This window comes from Phalacrocorax aristotelis, chromosome Z (genome assembly GCF_949628215.1).
Source record: "Phalacrocorax aristotelis chromosome Z, bGulAri2.1, whole genome shotgun sequence".
Lineage (NCBI taxonomy): Eukaryota > Metazoa > Chordata > Aves > Suliformes > Phalacrocoracidae > Phalacrocorax > Phalacrocorax aristotelis.
In genome coordinates, this window is record NC_134311.1 from 26,110,843 (window position 1) to 26,131,658 (window position 20,816).

A 20,816-nucleotide genomic window follows, 5' to 3' on the forward strand; every position below is an offset into this window, starting at 1 on the left:
AGAACTCATGATACTATTGTTGCATAACCAAATTAGCCATCCAAGCCTAATCAACTCCTCCTTAAATTACACGAAAAAATGAGACGTGGTTGGTCCAGAAAGTAATTAATTCCTCTCTGTGACAACAGCTGGTATAGAATTCTGTAACTGAGGACCTCTGAAAGAAGTTGTCCTACTGAGGTAGCCTTTGTTGTTGTTGTCTGTTAAACCAGCAGGCTGCACTACGAATGTGTTAGTTGCTACATAGTCATGAACTGGGAAATAGAAATGCTTATGCGGATATCCACTTCTCAAAATGCATATGCACATAACATCCATTCTGAAAAAACTGTTTGCATTCAGTGCAGCTGCATACCACTGGTGTGTTGTATTATGTGTGCAGAGCACTTCTCAGTAGGGAAATACTTCCATTTTGGATACCCAAGTGCAAGGGTGGAAGCTAATGCCATTCTAGCCATCTCACAATCCTACATTTTAACGAACAATTTTACTGCTGCAGCATCTCAAAAATTCAAATCATGCTATTGCTTTGTGTTGCAAGATTACACCATGACAAGCCTGTATACACAGTTTTTCCGTCCTATTGCCTCTACCTTCCAAGCACCATCTGTGATCAGATGTCAGTGTTTTAAGACTCACTGAGGTCTTCCATGGTAATGTTTTATACTTCAGGGACATAACCATTTTGAGAGATCATTTGTTATTGTTACTCTGAGCAGTAAACATTTTGGAATCACACCCAGAATTACACTGTATGCCCAACTTTTGCACCTGAGCTAGAACAAGAGCAAATTCAGTGTCTCTCCTGAGACTGGTTCTGTCATTAGCGATACACAGGTTGAGATTTTCAGTTTTGTTCAGTGATCTGTGTTCTTTTTTGGCCTCTGTGTCTGACTGTACACTACCAGTTCAATAGGTTAGCTGTCTTTACTCATTCTCACTTTCCTAATGAGCTGTTCTTGCTTTTTCCACTTTAAGCAAGCAGGTTCCATTTTAGCAGATCATGAAGGAAGAGGGAGCTTCCTTGAAATAATTACTTTTTATTAATCCACGTTCCCCTACACTTAAGCCTATTCAGTGTAATGGATGCTCTAATAATAGAGTATCAAGGATTTATTGTTTAGTGGTTTTAAAAAAAAAAAAACCACCAACCCCGGGTGGTTTGTAGGTCCAGAATACCTCTGGATCTTAGTTTGATTATTAAATTCTAGGGGATATCGATAGCTAGAAAACTGGGTTGTGAAGGTCTGTTTCCTGATATAAATCTGTATACTTGGAGGCTAGTGCCTCATAGTCACGTTTACTTTTCCTTTTCAGCTTTCCAGTTAGCTGTTCTGTTCTATCTGGTTAGGAGACTTAGCTTGAGTGTTGGTCTGAGCATGAGTCAAGAGATTGTCTCTTTGGAAGAAAGAAAATCTACACCATTTTCGTGTTCTTTAAAGATACACGTCTCTGAATGATTACTGAATCAGTCCCTTCAGAGTTGAAAAGATTCTTTAGCTACTTTTAGATTAGCTTTTTTGTGGGAGTTACTGCCGCCTTTTTCATGAGGACTAACCTTAGTGCGGGGGTGAAAGTTTTAACATTTTAAGCTGAGAGATCTTTCTTGGCCTTGCCCAGAAACTGCTGATCAATAAGTAGTAGTCCTTTGAGAAGAATATTTTAATGAACAGGAATTACAAGAGTGTCTCCTTTTACACCTTCATTGTGAGTATGTTTTTTTCTGATATGTAAGTAGAAGCTTATCTTACTCATTGTGCTGTACAACACTGTTAAGAGTTTACAGTAAGTGATTAAATTTTCTTTTCCTCTTGCTGCAGATCCATCAGGGCACAGTTCCTGTCTCATACACAGTGACAACAGTGGCTCCACATGGGATACCACTTTGCACAGGCCAGCACATCCCAGCCTGCAGCACGCAGCAGGTCCCAGGGTGCTCAGTGGTTTTCAGTGGGCAGCACCTTCCAGTATGCAGTGTGCCTCCCCCAGTAAGTGGGTCTCTGTAACTACATCAGCTTCAATTTAGACAGGAATGGCACCTTGGAGCTTCAGTGACTGGGTGGCTTTTATTGTTTTGGAAGTAGCGAATTTTTTTGCCTGTGGTCAGTTGCAGTGGCATAGCAATATAGGCCTTAGAACTGGTAAGCATATGATACTTACCTGCTGTCTTTATAGAGTGTGACTGTTGAGTCTGGATGGTTTTTAACTCAAACTAAATGCTGGTTTATGTACTGACTTCTTATCAGCAGCTATTCTGCATGCTTTCACATAGTAAGAGGAAAGTTTCTAAGGCTTTTATTAGGCAGCTGACCTGGAAAAAAATCTTACTTAGCAGAAACCTTGTTCAGGTATGATATTGCAAAGTCAGTTTTCTTCTGAGAAGTAATAAGATCCCGAAAGATCACTAAAAGCTGAGAAGGGCTCTTCTGTCTCAAAATGCTCTCAAGAAATGAATCAAAATATTTCTTTATAATGATGTTGCTCTGTGCCTTTCTGGGAGTAAAATAAAGTGCCTTGACTGTCTAATTTGTCAGCCTTAAATTTGAAAGAATTTGAACTGTTTTCTCAGAAATTTTTATGTATCAGCTTGGAGATACTACTTTCAATGTCATAGCACTCTGATGCTACCATTTAGTGGAAATTTCGTTATTAAGTGCTGACAGGCACCAGAGCTGAAGAAGTATACCCAAAGAAGTTTCAGCTGTACAGCTGAAGGTTGCAGAACATGCTAGAAGAGTCACAGCTTTTTTCCCCCTCCTTTTTTTAGTATCAATCTGTAATATTATACATAAAAACTACGTATAATGTCCAGTAACTGTTTATAATATTGGTATAAGCACTGGTTTCTGCCAGCTGCGCATTTGCCAGCAGTGTGTGACTTACATTTTCCTGTTGCACGTTTTGTGGCCTGAGGGGCATGAACAAGCCTATGGCACTGAAACAAAACCCTTGATGCAACCACCGATTTCTTTAAGCTGCTTGTTGAAGAATGAGGATAATTTGCATTCATCCTGCCCAGGTGCCTTTTATCCCTGTGAGAGACAACAAGGTGTGTAGCATACTATTGGCCAGTCTGGAGTATTTGTGGGCAATATTTCCCCTTACCTTTCAAATTGGTGAAAATCTGTTACATGAGTCAGTGTGTATCCCTGAGGCAGGATGACAGACTACTACTTCTGTTTAGCGGCAGTGTTAGTGGAGCAAAGCAATCTCAGACTGGGTACCCAGAGATTGGAACAATATTTGCATAGTAAAAACAGCAAGGCAAGAAAGCAATATCTACTAAGAAACAACAACAGAGAAAAAGCTAAAGCTATATCAGGGTTTAGGGAAACCCAAATAACAGATAGTAATAATCTTACCATCTGCTTTGAACAGGTATATTATCTGTGCAATTCATAAAATGTTTTGTAATTCAACAATGAAGCTGTCCTTTAGATTATATGTAGGAGTAAAGCTCTAACCAGGTTGTTTGGACTGAATGTACAACAGTTAAGTGTGTTGAGAGAATGGATGTAGTACAAGTCAATATAAAGAATTAAGGTTGAATTTATGTAATGACAGCAGTTGTGCTTTCTTCTATTGTGTCACAAATTGTGGAATAATGTAAGTAAGGAGGGGGCTCTGGAGGTTATCTGGTGATAACCTGCGAAGGGCAGTATGAGTTTCCAAGGATGGAGATTTCAACAGTTCCTCTAAGTCTCCACTACAGTGTTTGACTACCCTTGTGGTGAAGAGTTTGTTTTCTGTATCTGATTGAATTTTCTTTGCCGCAGTGTGGTCCCATTGGTCCTTGTCCTTTCACTTTGCTCCTCAAGAAAGAATCAGGTTCAGCCTGTGAACTTTCCTGAAGTAGCTGAAGACAGTTGTACAGTCTTTACTTAGTTTTCTGTTTTAAAGGCAGAACAAATCCAGTTCTGCAGCCTCTTCTTTTATGCGGTATGCTCCAAGTTCCTTGTCATCATGCTGTCTTTCAGTGGACTCATTTCAGTACATCAGTGGCTGTCTTTGGTACTGGGGATGCCAAAACTGGACACAGGACTTGAGATGTAGTTTCACAAGTTCCAAGTAGAGGGGTGGAATCACTTCACTGGACTGAAAAGTTATATTTTTAGTAATGCAGCCCAGCGTGCAGTAGGCTTTTTTGACTGCAGGAGTACACTGTGGCTTTTGTGTACTCCTATTTGATGTGTCCACCAGAACCCAACTTTTTTTCTGCTCACCAACCAGTGAGTCTCAAAAAGTCCTGCTCCATGGAGATATTCTCTCCCAGGGCCAGACTTTACATTTGTCTTTGAACTTCACATGGTTCCTGTCAACCAGCTTCTTCAGCCTATGAAAGTACATCTGAGTGGTAGCCCTGGTCTTCAGCATGTCAGCTTGCTTGCCAGCGTCATCTGTGAAATTCCTAGTATCATTTTGTTACTTTCACAATATTTGTGTCTCTCACTGCATATGTAACTATAAAATAAACAAATGTCATTTATGAAATACTTTCATCAATTTTATAACTTCTCGGAAGCATGTGTTCAAACAGCAGAAGTTTTCCAAAAGCCTGAATGAATAAACAGGTAGTTTTCATTTCTTTTTCACCTGAACGATAATGCAGCTTCATTTGCTGTAACTTAAAAAGTGCCATGGGCATAGCACAGATCATTCCAAACATATATTGGAGCAGTGATAATCTTTAGCATACTGAATCTTGGGATGAAACCTATTTTAATTTGTTCCCCACAGTACCTCCTGTTTTAAAGAACACTGTGTGATGTTCTACCTGCAAATTTATCTTTAACTGTTTCAGAGAACAGTTTTCAATTTAGTAAAAGACAACAAAAATGCATTTGAACAATAGAAACACTTGCCTGTTTTATTTCTTTTTTAGAAAAATGATGTAGTAGCTGAGGGTGAAGAACAATCAGCATTTAAGAAAAAATAGTAGTCAGATCAAATTAATCTGCTACTGTTTCAGTGCATTTAAAGATTTACATTTGGTCACGATCACAGTAAATTGAGGTGATGATTCCACTTCCACCACTGTAATCTGATCTTAAACTAGATCTCTACCATTTTATACCATTATAGTCACTATGCACAATATATGTTGTGTGACATGACTAAAAAGAAAAAACAGTGAGAGGTAAGAACTGGGTCCTCTTTCTTCATAAGATTTGATAACAAGAGTCTGGTTAACTGCTTTTTTAATTGTCAAAAACATAACAGAAATGCCTGACATTCTGATGATGGATCAAAGAGAATACAGGTTTTCTTGCTTCTCCGTATCTAGAGTTGGAAGTAAAACTGAACACTTCCACAAGCTACATTCTTGTTCCCCTTCAGTGCTTTAGTGTTCAGACTTCAGTGCCCGAAGTTGCTTTTGTATCAGACATGTCAAAGAGGAGTGAAAAAGGGCTAGTTCCCACTGTAGCTGTCACTTAGGGAGTCACCTTCTGAGCATGAGGCTCCCCTCAAAGTGCAGAACTGATCAGAGCTTATGAATTATTCTTAGTGGGTGAGGCAACAGAGGTTTTAATGCACAGTCTGATAGCTGGGAGACCCTCAACTCCATCTAGAGCTTAAAATGGTTGCAAGACCATTGCTTTGGCATGTTGATTTGGAGGTAATATGTGGGAAAAATAAAAATAACTAGGATAAATGTATCTGCTCATCACTTAAGTGTCCTTAATCCTGGAGTATTGAAAACTCTAACTCCCACTGACGTTGTGAGAAGTGAGAGCTATTTTGCACCTAGCAGATGGCACACTAGGGTACTTCTAGAGCCTGTTCTGTACTAATCACTGTTCCTGATGTATTTGAATTAGTTACCGTTTATGTGCATTTTGGAGGCTTTTCCAAGGAGGCAGAGAGAACTGTTTTGTTTTAGTGATATCTTTCCATAGGGCAAGTCCTGCCTGAACAACCTAGTGGCCTTCTACGGTGGAGTGACAAGTGAAGAGCTATGGATGTCATCTGTCTGGACTTCTGTAAGGCCTTTGACACGGTCCCCCACAGCATCCTTCTCTCTAAACTGGAGAGATAGGAATTTAATGAGAGGACTGTTTGGTGGATAAGGAACTGGCTGGATGGTTGCATCCAGAGGGTAGCGGTCAATGGCTCAATGTCCAGATGGAGACCAGTGATGAGTGGTGTCCCTCAGAGGTCCGTACTGGGACCAGGACTGTTTAATATCTTCATCAATGACACAGACAGTGGGATCGAGTGCACCCTCAGCAAGTCTGCAGATGACACCAAGCTGAGTGGTGCAGCTGACACGCCAGAAGGATGGGATGTCATCCAAAGAGACCTGGGCCAGCTGGAGATGTGGGCCTGTGAGAATCTTATGAGGTTCAACAAGGCCCAAGTGCAAGGCCCTGCACCTGGGTCGGGGCCACCCCCACTATCAATACAGACTGGGGGGATGAAGGGATTGAGAGCAGCCCTGGAGAGAAGAACTTAGGGGTACTGGGGAATGAAAAGCTGGACATGAGCCAACAATGTGTGTGTGCAGCCAGAAGGCCAACCATATCCTGGGCTGCATCTAAAGAAGCGTGGCCAGCAGGCTGCGGGAGGTGATTCTGTCCCTCTACTCCGCTCTGGTGAGACCCCACCTGCAGTGCTGCGTCCAGCTCTGGAGCCCTCAGCACAGGAAGGACATGGAGCTGTTGGAGCGGGTCCAGAGGAGGGCCACAGAAATGATCTGAGGGCTGGAGCACCTCTCCTATGAAGGCAGGCTGAGAGAGTTGGGGTTGCTCAGCCTGGAGAAGAGAAGGCTTTGGGGAGACCTTATTGCGGCCTTCCAGTATTTAAAGGGGGACTATAGGAAAGATGGGGGTACTCTCTTTAGCAAGGCCTGTTGTGACAGGACAAGGGGTAATGGTTTTAAACTAAAGGAGGGTACATTTAGACTTGATATAAGGAAAAGATTTTTGCTATGAGAGTGGTGAAACCCTGGCACAGGTTGCCCAGAGAGGTGGTAGGTACCCCATACCTGAAAACATTCAAGGTCAGGTTGCACGGGGCTCTGAGCAACGTGATCTAGCTGAAGATGTCCCTGCTCACTGCAGGGGGGTTGGAGTAGATGACCTCTAAAGGTCTCTTCCAACCCAAACCATTCTAGGAATGTATGATAATAAATATATAGAGTGTTCTATAGGGACTGTTTATGCTAGAGACAAAAATATGTTGTTTTCATTTTATTTCAGATGCTTCAGGCGTGCTCAGTCCAGCACCTACCTGTACCATATGCAGCATTTCCACCCCTCATTTCTAGTGACCCATTCCTTTTGCATCCTCCTCATCTCTCTCCACACCACCCTCCTCACTTGCCTCCTCCAGGACAATTCGTTCCTTTCCAAGCACAGCAGTCACGGTCGGTAAGTAATGCTTCTTACCCACTCTCCACAGAACTGGTGGGGCTGAATGGGTGGATACTGCTGATACCTGATTGAGGAAACAAAGACTTCGTTTCAAGTAATAGGCTTTTGTACTTACGCTTCCTTAGCAAGCCTGTAACCACTTAATGTGATGAACAATTTTAAAGTTCACCATGTTTCTCTTCAGATTTCACCAGCAGTTGACTGTGCTGTTTCTTCATAGGCCTTTACTTCTGTCAAAAAGATGTATATTTGCTTCACCAACTATTCCTTCAAGTATTTCTTTCCCAGGAAGTAGAAGAGAATCCAGAGGAGGTTGTGTACTGCAGTAGTGGTCTTAGAGAAAAGCTTAGCAGAGAGAAAAGAAAGCACAGAATCTTACTTTCATTACATGCTGCTTTTGTATTACTTTTCCGTTGATTTTTAAATGACCAGTGCTTTTCCTACAAAATATTGACCTTAGGTCATCAGATATATTCTGGAGCCTACAGTCTCCCTTCTCCTTTTTCGCCCCCACCCTCCCACTTATGAAAGTTACTGATGCCTTCTGCTAAAGCAGACTTGGCTTAGTGATAAGGGATTATCCAAACATGGTAAAATGTGACCCTGTTTTGAATTTGGGGGAAATTAGATTTTCAGTTCTGGCCTACAGCTCTTACCTTGTTTGCCCCTCTAACTAGGACTTGCTACTACACAGAAATACAAAACAGCTTAATTGTTACTGACAAACACTGCTAAGACTTCTCCATGCCATGTCTTAGGTATGGATAGGGTTGTAATCGCTTTGTTACGTTGATGGGAGAACAGCTGGGAAAATATGGTTTTCAGTGGTAATTTTTATAAGACTTCCCTTTAGAAAATCTTGGGTTTTAGCTTCGGTTGCTTGTTGAGGTTATTGACTAGGCTTGCCTGTCAGCTTTCAGGTCAGGCAAAAAGCCTGTATCGTAGTGGTTTAAGAATACCTTGTGTTTAAAGTTTGCTCTGCATAACAAGGAAACAGAATATTCCTTTGGTTCCAGAAGGTGGCTTTCTTAGCTGAATTTCTTGAAATGGTGAAATTCAGTGCCAGGACCAGGAAGGTATTAATGAAACAATGATAATTCCTCATGATTTCTTGAGTGCTTTTGGGCCTGACTGATGTAGTACAGTTGACTAGATTACAGTACTGAACTAGAAACTCATGCATCTGAACCCTCTGGACTGTGTGTTCTTAGCAGGACTGCTTGCATGACCCTCCTAGGGAAGCATCTGCTTGATTACTAAATATCATTAGCAGTTTAATCCACTGGAGTTGCCATGTTTCCTCTCCACTTTTCAGATTTTCTAGCACAATTTCAGTTCTCGTCTATGGTTGTTTATTTTTTTCTCTCGCATAGTTGTACAGTGAGAGCAGCCTGGCAAGAAGGAGAGCAAATATTTATCCTGAAAAATGCAAGACACACGAAATTACAGCCACTCCTATATTTGCTAGATCGCATAAATTCCTGGTCTATAAGCATGGCTAGCTGGAAAAGGTGAATTTATATCAAATGTGTAGTGTTGTCTTTGCTTTTCGGTAGAGTAATGACACAGGAATTGTTCACAGAGTTACTTGTGTGAAACTGAGTACAATTATAGCTGTAATTTTTTTTATGCTATAAAAGTGACCACAGCAGCTCAGAATATACAGCTGGGATTGAAGTTCTTTACTGGGGGAAAATTGCATCTCTATTATTGCAACAAAGCCTATGTCTTTTGGGTTTTTTTTAGCCACTTCAAAGGATAGAAAATGAAGTAGAACTGCTTGGAGAACATCTTCCTGTAGGAGGTTTTACATACCCTCCCTCAGCCCATCCACCAACATTGCCTCCCTCAGCTCCTCTACAGTTCTTAACCCATGATCCTTTACACCAGGAGGTGTCATTTGGTGTAGTAAGTATTGGTTTTTGTGCTACATTCTCATTCATGGTCGTTACTCTATAATACATTTAGATGATTACTGATAATGTTATCTGCGAAGTGTCATAGCAGTTACTTCAGAAACGTTCCATGTTGCCATACAGGCCAGGACTTCTGCAGAAACTTAGTACAGTTCAGAAAAGCTGCTGTCACTTTTAGCTAGTTCTTCACTGAAACTCAGCATAGCTGAGTTTCCACAAGTCAGGAAAGCTGGAACGCTTTAAAAACAGTTGTCCTCCAGTGTTTGCAATTTGCAGGCAAGCAGCTATATAGAGTGCTTCCGTAATTTAGACTGCGCCATGTTATAAAGACAGCCAAGCTTGCTTTAAGCCAGCTTTCTGGGGATCTACATGCAGTTCAACTGCAGCAGCACAAAACCAATTAAACATGGTGCAGGATAGTCTGTGCTGAATTTTGTGCTCTGTGGTGTGTCCCGTATTGGTGCTACCTTTAGGATCTTTGTGGTGCACTTCAATCTGCAATGATATTAGTTCTGAGATGGTTTTGTTGTTGTTGTCATTCTTTTGTGTGTTTTGTTTTTTGTTTTTTTTTAAAAAAACAACTCTCCTGCCTGTGTAATGATTGAAGAAATAACTAGAAATCAGGTATAGGCTCTGAATCTTTTTTAATGTTTGACCTGTGCATCGGCTTACCAGAAAGTTTGAGTCATACTATTATTTAAAATTTTAAATGAAAATGAAATTTTATGCCCTGTGACTACAGAATATACAGATAACTTATTTTTAATTAGTCTCCTTGAAGCCACACAACCTAGTTAAATGCTTGCTGCAGTTTTTATAAAGATTCAAATAAGCCTCCGCTCTTTAAAAAAAATACTCAGCTCATTGTTAAACTAAAGGTGTGCAGATTTTCAGTGAGGTTTTCAGTCACTGTGTGTCACTCTGGAGACAAAGACACTTAAAAACTTCCATAAACTGCTTGGGTTGTACTAAATATACTTGTTAGATGAATTACAGTCTAATCTCAGACATTTTAGTTGGAGTGAGGCTTTCTTGATTTCCAAGTTCAGTCTTCAAAGTAGATAATGAAAATAATACCGTGGTTTTGCATATTATATAGCACTTGGCCTCCCTGATGCTTCAGTTCTGGGTTGTATTTCGCTGAGGAGTAGAACAGAGGTGTATTACAAGTAATCATATGATCTTCTATAAAGCAATACTAAATCTATAAAATTTTACTTACGTTAAAATTATGATGGAATGATTACATTTCTGATTCTCTTTCATTCAGTGAACACAACAGTTCCTGATTTGTTCTTAGACTGCAGAATTCACAAAGCAGTGAAACTGATTTTTGCTGTGTCTAGTTTGACATCTTACTTTCAAGAAAAAGACCCTGGCTCTTTTGCATTGTGTTTATATTCATATGTAAATTTTATGTATGACCATGGCTACCTATTAATGTTTCCATTGTAATGTTAGTGGGTTTTAGGTTAGTCATTGGTGGTGTTGGGCTTTTGTGTTTTCTTAAATTTCTATTATGGATGAAGAAAAACATGTTAGTGAAGACTTCGAGTGTTCTTTGTTTTAAAAAAAAAGTCTCAAGGCCTTCAAATATGAATTCATTAGTGGTACATGAATTTTAGTCTTAAAAAGTACTAAAAATTGTTAGTGCTTTGAATATTTCTGAAAAATCTAGTTTGCATTTAGTTTGCAAAGTGGAAATTTTTTACCATGCATGTCCCCATTTTAGTAGGTAATGCAAGGAATTTTGAACAATTATAATGAAAACTTAAATATACAAGTAAAGAACTTACCATGCAAATGAAAAAGAAGTATGACAATAAAGCCCTGTTTTATCCATGGAAAGAATACATTGAAGCTTCAGGCTTGACTGTTTCTTCAGGCATTGTCCAGCTGCAGAAACTGTACTGATCAAACTCTACACGTACATTTGAATGGCTTTAACCCTTCTTTAACATGAATGTAAATATATACCACTACTTAGAAGTTTTTTTGAAAAAACAGGGGGTTTTAAAATCTTTTTTAAAAAGATTTTTAAAGGCTTCTTTACTCAACCGCTTGTGCACAAGCCTGCATAATAGCACCAGGCCTAAAGCCTGGACTTTCATATTTACAAGAGAGTCGGTAGTTCAAGTCCTGTTTCCCAAACCAGACTAAGCACACAAGAGCGTGCAATGATTTCTGTTGTGTTACTACTTCTTCGCATAGAATGGTATGATTGTGTATTATTGATGATAATCGTTTCAAATTGAGGCTCAAGTTCTTTCAGATTTGAGCAGAGGCTGGATTTTTTTAACAATGCTTTATTGAAAGTGGATTTCAGTATTCAGATTTCATTTTATTTCATGATTAAGAAAACAAAATGTTGAATCACAGACTCACAGACTGGATGAGGTTGGAAGGGAGGTCATCTGGTCCAAACCCCCTGCTCAAGCAGGTCCACCTAAAGCCTGTTGCCCAGGACCATGTCCAGTCAGCTTTTGAATATCTCCAAGGATGGAGACTCCACAACCTCTCTGGGCAACCTGTGCCAGTGCTCAGTCACCCTCACGGTAAAGAAGTGTTTCCTGATGTTCAGACGGAGCCTCCTGTGTTTCAGTTTGTGCCCACTGCCTCTGGTGTTGTCACTGGGCACCACTGAAAAGAGCCTGGCTCCGTCTTCTTTGCACCCTCCCTTCAGGTATTTATATACATTGATAAATGCCCCTGAGCCTTCTCTTCTCCAGGCTGAACAGTCCCAGCTCTCTCAGCCTTTCCTCATATGTGAGATGCTCCAGTCCCATCTTAGTGGCCCTTCGTTGGACTCTCTCCAGTATGTCCATGTCTCTCTTGTACTGGGGACCCCAGAACTGGACACAAGTTCCAGTTCCACAAGTTCCATTTGAAGCTTATTTTCTTCTTTCTTGCAGCCTTACCCACCTTTTATGCCTCGAAGACTCACAGGGCGCAGCAGATACCGATCACAGCAGCCAATACCACCACACCCTTACCATCCCAGCCTATTACCTTATGTGCTGTAAGTTGAAAGTATATTTGCTTCCATGTAGGCTATTAAGAAGTCACAAGACTTTCAACAAGAGTCTCACGACTTTTTGTTGTTGGACTCTACCAGACAACAGGCATAGTTCAGCTGTCCCAGAGAGGAGGAGGACTTGCATTTCTGTGTAAATTTTTCTTCCTATTTTGAGTAACATACACCCTTGAGCAACTTAAAAATACAAGTGAATGATTTTGTCTGGTGTAGTTTTCTAGGCTTTTTGAGGCACAGTAGCCTCTTCTTTCTGAGGTCTTTGTAAAATCTTGAGAGTCTGAGACTTGATTCTTGGATACTCTTACAGAGGCATGGTTACACTGTAGGATAAAGTCCTAGGAGTCTTCACTTATGGAATAAATTTGTTTGGTTTGGTTCTTAATTATGAAACACAAGGGTGTGAGCTTTCTGTGAAGTGTTACTCTTCATTGGCTGAACTGCTAATCTGTTAGAACTGTGGAACTTCCGTTCTGCCTCTGATTAGCTGTTCCTGGAAAGCATGTGGGACAATTAACATTTAGGAATTATCTGTAGTGTGCTATGACAGACCCTCTGTGAGGGAGTTTGGGTACATGACATGAGGTTTATTACTAGTCTGTGTTCTGTTTTGGAAATAAATATGAAATGTTTGGAAAACAAAGATTATTTTCTGGTGGCAAAGGTAACATTAACAAGGAAATAATGAAACATTGGCACCAGATCTGTAGTTTCTCCCTGTGCAGTTTCAGATGTGGCAAGAAAATGGCACCAGTGAAGTTAAAGTTTGTATCTTACAGCCTGAGAGTGATGTCATAGCTTCTTGCCTGTCCGTAGAGGATACTGTGGCACAGTAATTCCTGATGACTTCAGTGGGATTTTAGTATATTTTAGTACTGTAAATTTGTGATTTCTGTGTCTGAGCATTAAATTTTGACCCATAGGACTATTTTGGGGGATAAAAACGCTTGTTAAATACAAAAGCAGAAAAACATATCTCTCTTGCCTCTCTATCTGAAGAGAATCTGCTTTGACTGACATCACAGTATGTGAGAAAAGTGAGTTTGTGCTTGCCTTTAGTATGGAAGTTGGTCCAGTACCATATCCTATTTATCTTCGTTGTGTGTTTTAGAGCTACAAAAGTTTCAAGGCTTTTGTATTGAAGAGCTAAGTAAGCTTAGGATTCCTTATCTTTGTTGATATTTTATCCACTTAAAGAAATAAAACATATTTAAAACCAGAATGTCAACTCACCGTGAGTTTTAGCTCTCCATAATCTGTGATGATCGAGAGATTAGTTTTTTGAAATAATGCTGAGCCTCATTGGAAGTATTGGTTGAGACACGCATGCAATTAAAAAGGCAGCACTCTCAGTATCAAAAAGTGGCAGAATTAGCTTTTTCATTTGGCTCTTTCATTCCAAATGCCTATTCTTGACTCAAACTTAACATTTTTAGCTGTTCTGAGAACCTGTTGATTTGAGGGGGATCAATAAGGTAAATGCACCTCTGCCAGATGTTTCTGTGCCTTCCTTCAGCAAGATGCTGAACTTTATCATTGTTTGCTCTCATGGTAGATCAATGCTCCCAGTGCCACCTACAGTTGGACCAGCTTTCAGCTTTGAGTTGGATGTGGAAGATGGAGAGGTAGAAAACTATGAGGTTGGTGTGCAAACTACAACTACCTTTAAAGAAGAGATGTTAGCACAAGCAATATATAAAATTTCATATTTTGCTTTTAATTCTGCTTTTTTCTTTAAAATAAATGCAATGACTGTGAAGACAGAATCCAGAAACCATCTTTTCAGATGTTTTTGTAATACTGAATATTAGGAGTGCTTCACTTTATTTTTTGTCTGTTGCTCTTTCCCAGAATCTACCCTTCCAGGCTAGTAATCATTAAATTGTTCAGATTTTATGTTCTCCATGCTACTTTTCTCCTTTTGAATTTTAATGCATTTTAAATATCAAACAAGTGAAGCACTTTCAAAAGTACAGGATAAGTTACTGGTTTTATGTGTGTAACTTTGCAGAATAGCGTTAATACAGAATAGTGTTAATGTCATAGGATTAATCAACCTAAATGTAACATTTATAAAGCTGTCATGCTGCCTTTTCTTCTTGGTCCTCAGGAGGGTACAATAGTTCACATCTATAAATGTAGAACCCTCTTTAATATCTTAGATAATTACAGAGCAGTCCCAGCTATTGTGTCTTTGCTGGTTCTGAGACCACTGGATTCCATTCAACTTCTCTTCATAGAGCCATCATCAACCCTTACTTTTGCATCTTTTCACATGGGCTCCCCTTAAGAGCTCTGTGTAGCTGAATGTTTTCAGTTTAACAATTACAACTTCTGTAACAACTTCTGTGCTAGTTCAGAATAAGCATCACCTTATTTCTGAGAATTTGGGCCCTAGGTTTGACAGTATTAGAAATTTCTTTGTGATCAGTACAGTTTGTTGCTTTCACCAAGTCTTTTAACTTTTCTATGCCTTGCTTCTCCATCACGTTTATAGTGATATTTTTCCTAGGTCCCTTATGAAGGAGTCCAAGTTACATACATAACAGAATGCAAATTATTTATGAGAGGCTTTTAATTGCAATGCTTGGCTTACAGAAAGTGAACATAAAATGTAGCAAAAAAAGTGTTTAAGGTTTGATGGTATGTATTTGTTCTCCAGATTCAGGATAAAATCTGTGTTCTCAATTCAGCTAGCCCAAGATGTGGAGCAGGAATCAGAACCTGTCTCATTAAATTCTTGGTTTCTCTCACAAGACCAAACCTGCATATTCTTAGGAAACAAATTTGTTGATGATGTATTAGCACTATTAATTTCACAGTGGAGTGGGGGGATCCTTCAGAAGCAAAATACTTACCAAGTTGTGCATGCAGCCACAGGACTAATTGGAAGTTGGGTCCTGGAGGTTCTGAAATCCCAAGAAGAATGTCTTACATAATTAGAAAGATCATGGAATTCTGAAAGAATTCTCATGGGGGCTTGTGTTGTAGGGGAGAACTAAGGTTCTAAATATTTCTTAACAGAAGGGTGTTCTGTGCTGCCAGGTGGGGTAGTGAGGTGTACTGGCAGCCCCACCTTTAGTGGAACCAGAGCCCATTTGAGCACTGAATTTTTAAATGTCTGGTTTCAATGTTCTGCAGGCACTGCTGAATTTGGCAGAACGTCTGGGAGAGGCCAAACCACGAGGATTGACAAAGGCAGACATTGAACAGCTCCCATCCTACAGGTTCAATCCAAACAACCACCAGTCAGAACAGACATTGTAAGTATATTGGTCTCTTTCAAAGGTCCATAATTTCGGTGACTATATTTTCATTTAATTTCAAGCCTGAGCTAGACCAGAAGGGCTTTAAAAGCAGTCATGTCAGTAAACAGTTGAATTTTTTTGTTTTTTCTTGGATTGCTTTCTAGATCAAATACTACTTATCCTTACTTTAAAACCCCTATTTAATCCCACATCATTTAGCTATGTTTCAATTTAGTTCCTCAGCATTTAAAAAACTAAAGAAGGGTGTTCTAGGTTTTGTTCAGCATACAGCCATTAAAGTGACATTGTCAACTTGGAATTTAGCCTGTGTTAAAGTAGCTTCAAGTGTTGAAGTGTCAAGTGCTCTTGGTAGAGCTTGGTCAGTGGTTTAAGAGTGCATCTTCTTATTTTAAACCCATTAACTTACTGCGTTTGAAAGATCTGCACAACCAAGTGGAAAGGGCAGTGTAGATAAGAAGGTAGTTAAAGGGAATTAGTACCAAATGCTGTCTAATGTTTGAACCTTGGTGTAAGGGTTTTTCTCTGATACTCCAGCTTCAGTGTTCCTCAGTGTGACTTCCTAGTACCAGTAGGAAGTAAACTTTATAGATCATTATCTCTGCCCTTTTGAATTTTGATTAAACATCTGTTCTGTTGATTGGGTCTGTGAACTCCTGTGAGCAGCAGCACTTGCTTTGTGATTTGAAAGCACAGAAGAAAAGGGGAAAAAAAAAAACCACAACAGCAATTCTCAGTTTACGGTGTCACACTACACATCTTCAGTCACAGATATAGATAACTGTAGCTACTCAAGGGGTAAAAGAGCTACCATGCTGCAGTCATACCTGTAAAGTTTTGTATGGAATAGGTATTTGTTGTTCTTACATAGCAGAAACATTTGAACTTTGTTGTCTTTTTTAGGTGTGTGGTGTGCATGTGTGATTTTGAGTCAAGGCAGCTACTTAGAGTCTTACCCTGTAACCATGAGTTCCATGCCAAGTGTGTCGATAAATGGCTGAAGGTAAAAAAATAAAAATAAAAAAATCTTACCTTATAGGGAATTCATTATGTAGTTTGGGGGTAGGGGAGGTATTTTGCTGTTCTACTTCATCTTTTTTCACATTTCTAATACTTAAGCTAGAAATGCCAACACAGTGGAAGCACTGCCTATTTATGCTATTCTTCTAACAAATGATGAAGGAATGTTCTTTATTTAACATTTGGAACAAGGAAAAATGAATATGAAGATAATTTTTTCATTGACAGATCTTACTGTGTTTTCCATTTGCACAAAACAATGAATTCAAGTATTCTGTGAAATTAAACAAGACTTGAAAACAAAAAGTAACATAATAATATAGGAAGTATGAATTAGAGTTTCTGTGATGATGGTGGCTTTAGCTGTTCTACAAACATGCATAGCAAGAATGTTCCTTCCTGACTTTACTATTAACATCAGGTTCTGTGGCAAATAAGATCTATTATGTGTGTACATAATGTGTGTATGCATATATAAATACATATAGAAATGTAATATATATACAGACAGAAATTATGGTTTTACAAAATTATTATATATCCTTCCAAGAGAATTTGAGCAGAAAAGAAAGGATGTAGAATCAGGGCAGCCCAGTAAGAGTACAGAGAAAACAGCAGCAGTACAGAACATGTGAAGAACAGGGAATACAAATAAATAGATGATCATACACACAGACATCTCTGCAGCTGCAATAGCCAGATCTACTGCCACCAAGGTATTGATCCCCACCCAGCCTCACCTTTTTTTAGTGTTTTATTCTATTCAGAGTTAGTTTAATCTGTGTGTAGTCTGTTGTGTAGAACATTTGAAACTGCGGTGATCCTATGTTAATACAGGATACAGTCCCTAGAGAATTATGGATGCTGTCTGTTGTTTTGGAAAAAGAAATTAAAACCCCTTGCCTTTACTGGTTCATAAAAGCAAGAAAATGCATATCTTAGGCATACACTAAAATATTCCGTGCAGAGAATGAAAAGATCAAGTCAATATTGACAGCATTCTTTTGGCTAACAAGATATCAAGAATAATGAGAAGGATTTTTAAAACTGGGATATGAAATTGCTCTTGGGCTACAGCACCCACAGCAGTCTAAGGCTTCTACAAAATCTAAGGCCAGTGTAAATATTTCCGCAACAATGCTCATAACTTTTAGTAGAATTGGTGTCCTTCAGTATCTTAATCCATATGTATACTTGAGAGTCAGCAAGAGGAATGTAAACGCCTAGTTGTTTTATTGTCAGATTAAAAAGCTACACACACACATAATAATATCAATATATCTATGCTAGATGTATGCTGTTTTATCCAGTAACTGCAAATCAAAAGTAGATTATATCTAGTAAAGTGGTATTCTCTGGTGTCTCCCTACTCCTCTCACAGAGCATTTACACTAGATTTGTAAAGTCTTTTCACAGCATGAAACTTTAAGTCATTTGGAGTGTGGACAAAGTATCCAGGGATGGTATTCACTCCATTTTATGAAAAAAGAATTAAGGTAATTTCACACAGCCTGTGAGGTAGTGGATGCTATAGGTCTATATAGGTTAAATTGATTATATAGATATTAAAAAAGATGGCTCTTTCCAGGCTATTAGTGCAAAAAAATATACCTATGATTCATGGAGCCCCTGATCTGCAGATTGCTGGAAGTTAGAAGAATGTGTCAGGGGAATATCATGCATGCTTGTCCTGTTTGTATACTCTTTCTTACCGGACATTGGTCTTAAGAGTCAGACAACTATGTTGAATTAAGCTTTTTTGGGACTCAGTGTGGGCAGTTCTACAGTGAGATTTATTACTTTCAACTCGTAATGAACTGACAATTTAATTCAAAACAGCGAAGTGAAAAAAGCAGATTTAGTTTAATCTTTATTTTCATAATCATAGATGTACTGTGGTAGTGGTGAAACAGCTTTTTTCTGATGTTCCTGTCTTAGCTTAGAAATTGTGTTTTCTAATAGGTCTTCAAGTGTGGTATCTTCTAAAGGTTGTCTTATCATACAAAGACTCGATAAGCATAAGAATGTCAGCTATGTGGGGGAATGAGGTGAAAGAGATGCAATCTAAACCTAAAGGGAGTGCAGTTATACTCACTAAAACTGCCTGTATGATATCATCGTGTATTCTAGAGCTGGGTACAAAGTAAGCTAGGCAAGGTTAAAGCATCATAGTGTAGGATTGCTAAGGCAATATATTGATATCATATGGGTTTAGTTACACTGGTATGGAGTATGGAAATAAAGATTATTTTGCTTTGCAAAAATACAAATTACCTGTAACAGAAGCCTATTTTAGTCTCTGTCTAAACTTGGTTACAGTTAAGCAGCAAACATATGTAAGTGGGGATAACGGGAAGATATTTTGGGCTATAGTTTTCCTTCTGTCCATTCCTTTTTAGTATGTGACAACTTGTTTTATATGTTTATAGTATAATCATGTTCACATCCACTTAATTCACATCATCTAGCCAACATTATGTTGATAAATTCTGCAAGAGAAGGTAAAAATTGTACCTTTCAGTAATTTTAACTTTTTTGCACAAGGTAAAAAAGAAAAAAAGTTACCAGTTTGTCCCTGTGTTTTACTGATTTAATCATGTCTCCTTGAAGAAATTATTTGCTATCTAGGAATATTTCTAGAAGTAGTTTTAGAACTGTGGAGTCAAGTTGATTCTTTTTTAGTATCAACATGTTCATTACTGAGATTTAAATAACAGGTTAGTGATCCAATCTGATTATTTTTTTTAAAATGCTTATTCCACTGTCTGTTGGTGATGGAGCAAAAAAAAGGTATCTAAGAAAGTTTTGTGGCTTGTCTATCTATGCATTATAGGTTTGAACTGCCCTGTAGCATAATGCTATGTACAGTACCACCTTTTTAGGTAGTGTGAGCAAATGAGAGGAAATACTCTTTTACACTGCCTTAGGTTGCCCACTTTAAATTATACGTCCCTGAATAAGCAAGGTAAAAGACTTGTGAAAGAACTTGTATTACAGTGGAGGAAACAATTAATAAGAGGGAGGTTATCGTTTTGCTTTTCATAGTATTGTTGTCTCCCGTATTTCACAGTATTTGGTTATTTCTTAATATCCTAAATCCTTTAGTCAAATATGAATACATGAGAAATCTGTTTTTTTGAAAAGTAAGAGTTAGTCATCATTCCAAAGGACAGCTTGAAAACATTACCTGTCTTCACTATGAGGATTTAAAATAAGGTAACAAGGAAAGCTTTCCTTTATATTTAATGTTCTGGTAGAAAATGCTATATTATAGATGAGAAAAGACAAGCCATAACTGTAGTTTAACTTGGTTCTATTGGACTACCACCAAAGTAGTGCAGTGCTTTTTCAGAAGATCTAGGAGCCCTACAGATGCATCATATCATCAGATTCATCACAGTTCATTACATTACAGATTCATCACAACAACCCCATGCAACACTACAGGCTGGGGGAGGAGTGGCTGGAGAGCTGCCTGGCCAAAAAGGACCTGGGGGTGTTGGCTGACAGCCGCCTGAACCTGAGCCAGCAGCGTGCCCTGGTGGCCAAGAAGGCCAACAGCATCCTGGCTTGTATCAGGAATAGTGTGGCCAGCAGGAGTAGGGGAGTGATCGTGCCCCTGTACTCGGCACTGGTGAGGTTGCACCTTGAGTACTGTGTGCCGTTTTGGGCCCCTCCCTACGTGAGAGACATTGAGGTCCTGAGGCAGATCCAAAGAAGGGCAACGAAGCTGGTGAAGGGTCTGGAGCACAAGTCTTATGAGGAGCAGCTGAGTGAAGTGGGGTTGTTTAGTCTGGAGGAGCCTGAGGGGAGACCTTATTGCTCTCTAGCTACTACCTGAGAGGAGGCTGTAGTGAGGTGCCTGTTGGTCTCTTCTCCCAAGTAACTTGTGATAGGACAAGAGGAAAAGGCCTCAAGCTGTGCCAGGGGAGGTTTAGGTTGGATATTAGGAAAAATTTCTTTACTGAAAGAGTGGTCAGGCATTGGAACAGCCTGCCTCGAGAGGTGGTGGAGTCACCATCCCTGGAGATGTTAAAAAAATGTGTGGATGTGGCACATCTGGACACGGTTTAGGAGGAATGGTAGTGTTGGGTTGACATTTGGACTTGAAGATCTTGGAGGTCTTTTCCAACATTAATCATTCTATTCTGTTCTGTCTTTCTAAATGCAGTTTACTTCAGCTATAAATTTCTATAAAATATAAAAATAT

At 39.2% G+C, this 20,816-nt stretch overlaps 1 protein-coding gene across 3 annotated transcripts in view; it reads left to right on the forward strand.

The window, feature by feature from the left end:
• RNF38 (ring finger protein 38) overlaps positions 1 to 20,816 on the forward strand; it is a 127,514-nt gene that overhangs the window by 101,455 nt on the left and 5,243 nt on the right. For 2 of the 3 annotated variants that reach the window (XM_075078439.1, XM_075078440.1), the window contains 7 exons: positions 1,821 to 1,988; positions 7,200 to 7,370; positions 9,120 to 9,281; positions 12,202 to 12,308; positions 13,876 to 13,960; positions 15,462 to 15,583; positions 16,490 to 16,589. In XM_075078439.1, the coding sequence (XP_074934540.1) occupies positions 1,821 to 1,988; positions 7,200 to 7,370; positions 9,120 to 9,281; positions 12,202 to 12,308; positions 13,876 to 13,960; positions 15,462 to 15,583; positions 16,490 to 16,589 (915 nt within the window). Of the gene's footprint in view, positions 1 to 1,820; positions 1,989 to 7,199; positions 7,371 to 9,119; positions 9,282 to 11,668; positions 11,845 to 12,018; positions 12,105 to 12,201; positions 12,309 to 13,875; positions 13,961 to 15,461; positions 15,584 to 16,489; positions 16,590 to 20,816 lie in introns of all 3 variants that reach the window. The other variant, XR_012657921.1, reaches the window with a different exon arrangement.